Source organism: Neoarthrinium moseri (genome assembly GCF_022829205.1).
Source record: "Neoarthrinium moseri strain CBS 164.80 chromosome Unknown scaffold16_Wmoseri_CBS_16480, whole genome shotgun sequence".
Lineage (NCBI taxonomy): Eukaryota > Fungi > Ascomycota > Sordariomycetes > Amphisphaeriales > Apiosporaceae > Neoarthrinium > Neoarthrinium moseri.
Window position 1 is genome coordinate 492797 of NW_026055130.1, and position 10452 is coordinate 503248.

The 10452-nt window shown below is 46.7% G+C and overlaps 3 protein-coding genes across 3 annotated transcripts; 2 read left to right on the plus strand and 1 right to left on the minus strand.

Annotated features, from left to right (window-relative positions):
- Positions 1 to 6: 6 nt before the first annotated feature.
- Positions 7 to 1299, plus strand: JN550_005376 (uncharacterized protein; the record flags this gene model as incomplete). The annotated part of the gene is made up of 1 exon (XM_049316997.1): positions 7 to 1299. The coding sequence occupies one exon, from the start codon at positions 7 to 9 to the stop codon at positions 1297 to 1299; it is 1293 nt and encodes a 430-aa protein (XP_049172792.1).
- A 3286-nt stretch (positions 1300 to 4585) lies between these two features.
- On the plus strand, positions 4586 to 5376 carry JN550_005377 (uncharacterized protein; the record flags this gene model as incomplete). The annotated part of the gene is made up of 3 exons (XM_049316998.1): positions 4586 to 4609; positions 4740 to 5110; positions 5163 to 5376. The coding sequence occupies 3 exons, from the start codon at positions 4586 to 4588 to the stop codon at positions 5374 to 5376; spliced, it is 609 nt and encodes a 202-aa protein (XP_049172793.1).
- A 241-nt stretch (positions 5377 to 5617) lies between these two features.
- JN550_005378 (uncharacterized protein) lies at positions 5618 to 7111 on the minus strand (the record flags this gene model as incomplete). Its single annotated transcript, XM_049316999.1, has 1 exon — positions 5618 to 7111. The coding sequence occupies one exon, from the start codon at positions 7109 to 7111 to the stop codon at positions 5618 to 5620; it is 1494 nt and encodes a 497-aa protein (XP_049172794.1).
- Positions 7112 to 10452: the final 3341 nt, after the last annotated feature.

Here is a 10452-nt window from a genome sequence, read left to right on the forward strand (position 1 = left end):
CCTATAATGGCTGCTGTTACTTTGAGTAATCTCCCCCGGGTGAGAGTCGATACAACACTTCCCGTAGTAGATAAACTTACCAAAGCTATCTATGATGATCAAAAGCGAACTGTACGACTGCTTCAACCTTCGGATTTCGTCGAATGCTCTGCTCTCCTGCAAGATAGGACGACTTCTGTGGGCCACTTCAGCCCAGACATCTATCGCGATGACACCCCAGAGGGACGAAAACACTTCGAGCAAGCATTAAATGATCCGGATAGTCTGCACTATGGGCTATTCGTTATACAGAGTGGGGACCAAAGTCTTCTTGAAGGGGTGGGCGGAGTGGTTGTGACTACATCGTCATGGCCTTCATACTATTACACGATTAGAAAGATCGAAGACGACGACACTAAAGAGTTTCATAACAATTGGGAAATTTTCTTTCATGGAGTGTATAGACATTGGTGGGAACTTCCTCGTAAAGAGGCCAAGCTTGAAGTTTTCGGTTTCTCTGTTCCGAAAGATCCTATCGGCGTACTGAAGCCCCTCGAGTGTCTTTGCACCACGGTCAAACAGGGGGATTACCAAAACGAGAAACGCATACAAAGAAGTGACTTTGCAAAATGCAAGACTTTACCCGACGGCGACGTCTATTGGAGATTTACTCGCCCGATCTCCGTTTCCACAACTGTTCCAGATTTGCAGAATCTCCGGATGTCTTTTCAGCCTTTTACCACTGAGAAGTATGGGCTAATTCTCCGGTTGCTTAATTTGTCGGATACCGAAGCGCTTCATCGGCTACGGAGCGAAGAACAACCTATGAATGACTTTGGAACTGGGCCAGACGTGAATATGGAGGCAACTCAAAGGCACATGAATACTGTTCTACAGAACGAAAGCAACAATAATAGATTGGAGCTTGGCATTTTCTTAGAGAGGAATGGCGAAGAGGGAGAGCTGATCGGTTGCATAGGGACAGACTTGTGGGAGACTGATTGGCCCTCGATATTTTTTGTCTTAAAAGGGGAGCACCAACGCCATAAGTACGGAAGGGACTTCATCAAGGCATATACAACGTTCTGGTGGAACTTAAAACGCAAGGAGGTAGAGATCCCAGGGATCAGGGCCACGACAATTGACTATGACGTTGCGCCCAACTTCAAAGCCGCAGTGAAGGCAACAGAACTTCTATGCGCTGTAGTTGACAAGAATAATGTGGCTAGTGAGGGTTTACTGAAGGCTGGTGGATTTGAGAACAACGGGGATTTCACTGACACAGAGACATATTGGCGATTGAAAAAACCTGACGCGTAAGGGTATGGCATAATGAATGCCACGCAGGCAGAGTCAAAAACATTCAGGTGCGGGTTTCGTAAGAACACCAGTGGAGGTCGGCGTTTCTTGGTTTCCTCATGACACAAGTTTTCATTCCTATCTAATGATAGTAATGTAATTCCAGAACCCGTACGTTTGTGAGTAGCTAATAGAGGTTGGTTATCCGACCATTTCTGACAAGACTACTAACCTGAAGACATCGGAGGCTATAGTACGAGGAATAGAGGGGCTTCTGAACTAATACGAAAACCTTGCGCTGAAACGACTACTGATTTGCTTCTTCGCTATCGCTCATCATCATTGATAACGGAGCCTAAGTCAATAAGTACACATACAGTTTCGAGACGTTTGATCAAAAGTATTTCCCGTCATTCAGTGAGATGTGAGTCCTAATGCAATACAAATCTCTCGGTGCTTTGTAGTTAATGTATTGTCCTATAAACCATCTTCATTCCGTTAGAGTAATGCCTCCCACTCTAGATAAGGATGCAGATGACTCCAACGAACGAAAGGGGGATAATTGACTTTATCCTATGCTCGAGAAGGCCCAGAGTATTTGGCCTTGGTCTATCAAATGGATGGTTTCAAGGTCAAGATCACATCAAACAGTGTGCCTATGTATTTATCACGTGGTTATTAGGCGCGCATATTCTTGTTTACTTAGTTAAAGCTATGTCACGTCTACAACGACTTTTCACTGTCACATTTGTGAGCTGCTTTGACGAAGAGATCGCCAACATAACCCCGTTCCTTTTCAATGGCAACTAAATTAGGCGAGGTCCGAAGGTCATGGAGTAGAGCTTCTTGAAATTGTTGGTAGTTCTTTGTATATGCTGTCCTGTGTCCTGTTAGCAGCCACATCAGACAACTTCCTTTTTGATAGTGGCAAATTAAATCTCCAACACACAAAGTTGGCTTGATATTTGGTCATTTTCAATGGCACCTGACCTTTCAATGACAGTATGACTGTGTATAAGTATGAGTGCCTGTTCCGGTAGTGCTTCTGTGACGGTGACTCGTTATCATATGGAGTTGATGATCCGTTGTTATTCAGTTTACGTGGCTAAACTTGTAGGCATAATGGCATCTCAATCAGACAAGCAGCCTCTTCCAGCAGTAACATATTCGGACTCTCAGATATGTTACGCAAAGTGTGGTCATTTCCGGGGTCAGATGAAAACTGATAATGGCCCTTGCTACACAATGCCTGGCATAGATATGAGGATGACAATAGAAGTGGAGAGTGGTTATACACGCCGCAACACTTGGCCGCATATATACGGAAACTCCGATAAGAACAAAGCCTTCTGCGAAAGATGTCAGGACTTGGAACCGCCCAGCTATGAAGAATTCATAGAATCGACAGAATCGTGCGCGAAAGATCGAGCATATGAGGCAACACCCATGGGACCCCCAAACGAGCCAAAATTTGCGCCAGAAACTATATCTCATTCAACGACAAAAGTTTGGAAAGAGTTTGCATTTGCTGTCATAACAAACAGTACAATGCACCGCCAATGCAGGCCTCTGTGCCTATATATCGAGCAGTTGAATGCTTTTACGCATAGCTTGCGTGAATTCACCGACTCGGTAAAAACTCAGAATAACAAACCTTTTGATAAGGCCATGGTTCTAGGCTTTGTTGTTCCCGCAGTCCTACTTTGGCTCGAACAGGGAAGATTCGAATTAATCGGGAGAAAGGTTCTGGTGACGCCTCCAAAGGCTCCGGAGACTCCTCCGAAGGCTCCAAAGCAGGCCAGCTCGGAGCCGGAAGTCTACAGAAAAGTGGGATTAGTAGCCTATCCCAATCCCCCGCATCGCGTTTATGAAGAACTTTTCAACAAGATAGTAAAAAAGCTGGTTTACAACGCCTGCCAGAACCTATCCATAGAGCTGCCCTCTGCGCCCGGACAGCCGCTACCTAAGAAGTTTTCAAATCTTATAGAGATGCTATGGAGGAGGGACATTGAACCAATTCGCAAGGAAATTGAACTCAAGATTTATTAATGCTAGAAGTTTTCCGAAGGAGAACGAAATTGACGCATGTCAAGGTTGTCTTTTAATGTTCACGTTGGTTTCCTTGGTTGGGTAGTGTGTAGTGGCGTTTTGATTAAAGATGATTGCATCTAAATGTTGTCTACTAGGCATAGAATCGTCCGACATTTGACGTACGAAAATGGAGGTATTAAGCTCGGGTGGTGTGGCTTACCCGGTGGCGTAGTGTGGTTTTGCGTTTTGTTTCCTATATAACTATTTTTGTTACGTGTAGATTTTAAAAAGACAACGCTCCTTTCACTTTTATAATTAAACCTTACGTTTTAACGACCGATAACCCTTATTATATACGTTATAAAAGGAATTATCACTTTAATTAATTAAGTTTTATTAAATAAAATACGTTAAATTCGTCGTTAAAAATGTTAAAAATTATTTTAATTATTATAAACGTTTTAAATTAATTTTATTTTAAAACACCACTTTAATTTAATATATACGTTAAATACAAACCTTTTAAATAACGTTTGATTTTATATTACTTTTAATAAAACTTATAAGTCTTTCGCATTTACTATGCTAAACCGATGTTTCTAACACTTTACAGTGTGACCTGCGCCTGTCTTACCACTGTACGACACTGGTATAAGTCATTCTTGGCAAATGTGCCCTTTTAGCATCTCTACGACTGTTACCCGCCCCCAGTCGGAACTTGTCCACAGCAATATCGAAACACGCAACATTTGTAGCATTCTAGCAAATTGGCCAAGTCTTCTTTTGGTCCATGTCGCAATATATTCCCTCAGCAAGTGACACAAACTCGGGCCCCCAAGATGTGATGCTTCCGCAGAGCTCAGTCGCCTTGTGCTGCCGTATCCGGCTCTTGATGAGTTGTCCTGTGTGCTTGGCACTCTGCTTGGGTGATGTTTGGGTTCCGGCGTGATGGGAGTTGGTCCAGTTCGTACATGTCAAACTAGACTTTCGATCGCGACTCCCAACCCCTTGGAGTGGGGTTCTGTCCACGGGTGCAGTGGCCCAGTTGGCCGGATCAAGTGTGTGGGCCGGGTCAAAGTCGATCAGAGTTCCCAGATCAAAGGGCGGGGAAACAAAATGCGGGATTGGGTTCTTCGACTGCAAGTTGATCGTATAACTTGAAGCGTGGGTCTACCTTGCATATGACATCGTTGTTCGCGTTGTATTGGTCAACTCGGGCTTGATTTGCAAGGAAATATGGCAGGTGATTGCCCAGGGCCTTGGTGTGGAGCCCATCATGCGAAGGGGGTCACTTCGGCGAGTTGATATATCTCATCACCGCTGAACGTGTATACTGGCCTTGCTGGAGGCGCTTGCCGGGCTATATACCCATCCTTAGGGATGAACGGACCGCTAGTTTGTCAATAGAAGAGCGCGATTCGATCCCATAGGTTGTGGCCGTTCCCGGAAGATACGGCGAGCTCGGCCACTTCACCGGCGACCCTTATCCTTGTGGGCGGATCAATGTTTATGGCAAGATTTACGACAGACGTGGCTATATAGCCGCTCTCGAGGCTGGTGGCTACAGCCAAGGTCCATATCCAGATCTTGAGCCAGAGCGAACCAAGGCCCGCTCAGTGACGTCATCTTGGGAATGCAATTACTTTGGTCGATTGTCCAAATCGCCTCTGACAGTTCGGCGGTTGGCCTTCATTCGCGCACCATACTGGGACCAGGAGTTACAGTCTTTCGTGGGCGGTTACTTCTGCCGGGGCTGTATTGGCCGCAAGAACTTCCATTTCCGCTACCACTACAACGAAGAGTGGGAGTTTCCTGCAGCAATCCTGGCATGAGCCTTGGCGGCGGTATACCAGGGAGGGCTTCTGGGCACACGTCGAGAAGTATGGGCGAATACTGAAAACTGATGATGGAACCTTTTCCCACGATTCGCCGCGCAGAGAAAGACAGACGCCAGACGATGTGCAGGCCGAGATGTACCGGTTCGAGGATGCCTTGTTTGCCGAGGGAATGGACTTGCCCGATGACAAGCCTATGCTTCAGCTGGATATACCGCACAACTGCCAATAGGTTTAAAACAGTTAGTACTGACAGGGGGTGAATCTGGCTATTGCCGAGGTAAGACTAGTTAGTTCTTGGCGAGACGAAGCAATAAGAGATTTCGATATCTATACTGATACTCTGCACTTATGTAAACGTGTCTGATACTATGAGTCGATGGCTCTCCTATCAACTGTCCACCTGTCACACTCATCTTTGTATCATTTTATGTAGTTGGTTTAAACATGGTCAAACATATAAACTAGCTATTTCACAAGGGCCCATATTCTGCGCGATGCCGTACATACCAACTTGCCTTGACTGGGTCCCCGAAGCTCTCCACCATCGGCCGAAATTGTAACCCGTCTGGCCCTCGCACCTCCTCGCCTTTAATGTTCCGCGTGTACCAGATTCGCTCGCCGTTGATAGCTTCCTCCCAATCAAGAAAATCGGCCACGTCGTCGATGTCACGGCTTTTGTCTATGGGAGCCAGGTTCATCCTGTTCCCGTCAGAATCAGGACACCACAGTGCCGATAATCGCAGCTTCTCTAATGACCTTGCCTCACATCTAAGGAGGTCAAACACGGGGTTCCATGAACCCGAGTTGAGAGTGATGTTTTCGAGCCCCAGAATACGGAGCTGTGGAATATGCCTAGCGAGGATGTCATATAGGTCTTGCTGGCTCGCCTGGAGGCCGCGCAGCGTAAGCTGGGACAACCTACGGAAAACCCAGCCTCCCAAGAAGATGGTCGAGAGAAAGTGTTGATAGTAACCGCGGACGAGAATGCCATTGACAGTCGTACACAGGTGGATATGGAGGGATTCCAGATTCGGCATCGCTTGGAGCAGGCGGGCGACACCTTCCATGTCGGCCAACGCATCGACATGACCATCGCTGGCATGGAGGTTTGACCCGTGAGAAATGTCGAAAGCTCCGTAAGGATCAAGATCTATCATTTCTTCCCAGGAAGCGTGGGTGCCAGGACGTGGCCTGACAGGTAGAGTTGTAGTAGCGAGGCTGATAGAGAAATCTTTCAAGTGGGCTGCAAAGTTGGCAAAGTTTTCCCTTTCGGCCGCTGAGAACAGTGACAAAGGCTCGACTATTTCGTGCGTAGGTATGCTGCATTTCTTGGTCAACTGATAAATGTGAAGGCTGTCGAGCAAGGCCCCAGAGCGTGCAATGGCCATCAACAAGATGCGATACCCCTGGATGGCACCAGTCCAGAGCTCACGCCAGCGCAATGATGCCACTTCCTCCGGCACCTTTATTAAGTCGGCGCCGTGCACAACTGAAGCCTCGAGGCTCACATGACGAACGTTCTTCAGGTGTCTCAGACAGTCTGCTAGCATGCATAGCATATCCTCGCCCATGAAGAGGTTCTGCTCGTCGCGCTGTTCTGCAATCCATTCCCGGTTCCTCCGGCAAAGGCGGGCGTACTCAGAAGCCGCTGCACGTGGGTCTTGGAAAGACGGGTTTTGAAGAGCCGCGAGATGTTTTTGGTCGTACCACGGGTCATTGTGATAGTAAAGGCAAACGAGTGTCAGCGAGGAGACCGCTGATCTTAGAGCCGGGCTACTAGCCAGTCCGCAGAGCCGCTTCAGTCCTGATCTTGTAAGGTCTACTCGTTGACTTCGGAAGTACTGCAAGAAGACTGGCGAGAACAGGCTGTTCGTTAATTTTGACGCCTGTCGAAGAGAACCTAGGGAGACGATGTCCAGGTCCACCGCTATTATCGATGCCAACTCTAGCGGTAGCTTGTTCATAATGAGTATCTGACGTATTTGAACAGTGAGAGTCGTCCGATACCAACTTCACGTCTCCTTGGTTAATTAAATGTGCCGGTCAGCCATGATCCGCGAAATCAACTTCATGATGAGCTTCATATGGAGGCATATGTTGTTCCCGACCAAAGCGCGCATGTCTAGACATATCTCAAAAGTGGAGTCTGGATGGTCTCAGGTGGAAGGTCGATGGGAATTTGAGTTACGCTCCACAACGAGGTCGGATTGGGAGGTGTATGATCGTTGGAATTGGTTGTATCTGGAACGGAAGGTGGACCTCGAGAGAGCAAGAAGCCAATCAGATCTCGCTGTTTATTTGATTGCGCTGACGACGCCAACTCGTCTCTTATCGGCGATGAAACAACACGACATAATCGGACAGATGGCTGTCGACGCTTGATTGTGCAAGATGCCACCACTAGAACACGTCAAGGTTGCAGTGATTACGCATGCTCACGATAAGAGAACGCATTAGAAGTTGGCGCTGCGCTTAAATGTAGCCTGAGGACAATGCATTTCGTAGCAAAGGACCTCGATTGTGCAACCCCCAACAACTGGCGCAGCTATCACCGTGCATACACCCTTACCGAAACCCTGTTCAAGTGGCCGAGAGCGTCAATTAGCATCAGGTTGTCGACTGGGCTGCCAATGCGAGGCTACTGGCAGCCAGCCTAGACAATATCTGATCATGTGATCCTTGGAATAGTCGCTCTTTCCTGTCGACAGAGCCTGCCAGTCCGTACATAGTCTCAGGAACGCCCCGCCAGAATTGTAACAGTAGAACTGACACGGACCGCCAACACCACCCGCCCTCCTGCCCGTGACATTAACTGTGTTTTAGCTGAAGTCCCTCGCCTGTTGCAATTAAGCCGTAGTAAGGTAGCAGGTGCAAGTGCAGTATATGAATCCAAAGTCCAAATCCGATACTAAGCAACCTTCCTCGGAAATAAAGGAATAAAACATGCTATCCCTTGTGCCAAATATCTCGGTTGTTGACTAACTCCAACATCGTCAGAGCTAGTGTGTTAGTGATTTCAATAGGTCAACTTGGTCCGTGCTGACCTTCCGAATGTTCCGACCGAAAGCGTTTCTTAATCACCTAGACCTTGGAATGCTCGTGTAGCAGGTGCCCAGCCAACTTGTGGGGGGCCACTGGCTACGACGTCGATGGGGATTTACAACATTCATCCATCCATACATGATTCTAGTCAGAACTTGATCTTTCACGATCACATGTGCGGCTCTTTGTCGTATTTTCAGTCAAAGTTCTTCGTCTGTCGTCAGTCTTCACAAGAACGCAATCTCTATCCTGGATTAAACTTGGTCATGTGTCGTGGTATGCTGCTGTTACATGTTGGTACGGCCGGAATGCAGTGTCCATCATGCCATGCAAACGTGAGCGGTCGCCATTTGCGGCTTCCAAGTACTCTGATATGATCGTGCTTCAACATCTCTTCTGGCGCCCATCGAACAAGTCACCTGACTTCATTCTCTTCTTTGATATCAACCACAATTTGACTTTAGTTTCATGCTGCCTTGTAATTTTTGCATTACAAACTCAGCCAATCAGTGAGCCTTTCCAAGGCTAATTAAGGTCTCTACTATAACTATTAACAGTTGTGTGCACGTTGACCAACTATTATTACAAATGCGGGTGCTGGAGGAACAAAGAGGAACTGGCATGCTCTTCAGTCTTGGATGGCGGAAGCTGTACGGGGAAACACCTTCCCAATCGCACCTGCGACATAGATTACCCATTACACAATGCAAAAAGAAGATGATCTAATGCTATTTACGTTCGTAAATGGCGCTATCCGGGGAGGAAATATTGTTCACTCATTACATCATAAATCATTTGGCAGACAGCTCTGTTTTCGCACGAAACTTAATTTTTCTATTTGGCTTTATAGTTATTTTGAAATTTTGCGGCGTTGTACTTAAAGTGCTCAGTTTTATGTCAAACATCCGGTGTTACACGCTCGTTCTTTGTTTAGAGTTTTAGTTTTATTTATTTAAGCAGTTGTTTAATGGAAAGGCCCTTTCGTGGGTATAGGCCTACAATCAAAGGCACTTCTTTGTTTAAGATGGCACTCGGTTAAGAGCTGACGCGTGATTTATCGGCTGACGAGGCTTCAGGAGGGTAAAAGGCTTGAAGGAGTGGGGCTGATATTTTAAGTGTCAGCAGGGATTCAAGCTTTAATACTGTCAAGATCTTCAAGAGCTACCTTTGAGGCTGTGATCAAATGTTGTAGGAAGACAAAGGTGGGGTTCTTGCAGACCCAGTACAATTAACGGAAACATTTCCTTTTCACTTGTCTTGTGAAATCTCCGCCTCGTCGAACCCAAGTACCATTAATCTCAACTATTAACTGTTCCCAATTCCCTAACTCTATCGAATCGCCTCAGTAATGTTCACGAAGGAGTCAACCCACATAGAAGCCTAAACTCGAACATTGCCTTGTTGATGTGCCATACTGTCTGTTCAATTGACGAACTTGATGACATCAACCCAAGCCTTCTATGGTACTCTATCAAGTTATGGGTATCAAAATCTGGTACCAAAAGACTGTCCACAGACTAAGACATCAAACAATTGCAGGAGCGAGCGGCAGCTGCGTTGTATACGGATGTGACCCTGCCTGCTTGCAGCTTGTCCTGTATTTATGTAGTTTTATGTGCCATGCACCTTCTGTACCGAGCTGGTTTGTCCCTGTTCCGCAAGTTTTACCATATGTTATCCCGAGAGCCTCATAACCTCTATTCTCAGGTCTCTCACTTGCACATATTCGCACCTAGCTCCAGATTGAGATCGTGGATACGAGATAGATATTAGCATAACCACCCTCCTGCGCCTAAAGGGTTTTGTGGGCCAAATTTTCTGTGGCAATGATCCCGGCGACTTCGAGGGCCTCCATGTACGAATGCGGTAGTGGCGTAATCTACCCGACATCCCAAACAATGAAGAACTTGTGGATAATCTAAAGCGCTGCATGACACTATAGTATCTAAGTAGGTACCATGGTAATAATAAACCTGTTTGGTTTGACTGAGCATAGAGCCCCAGGTTAGCTTGATAAATAAGGCTCCGTCTGAATGATTGCGGATGGTTGAAAAGTGGTATATGTTGACGACTCCCCAGTGAAGCAACGATATGGCATCACGGGCGGCCTGTCAAACAGAAAGAACCGGCTATGACAGCGGCTGCGTGCTCGGAGCTTTCCGGGTTACAGGAAGGCCATGGTCAAATGATCAGAACGACTCTGATATTGCCTACGTTCACACCTAGTGAACTTTGTCCAGTGCAGCATTGATCAGGCCTCAAA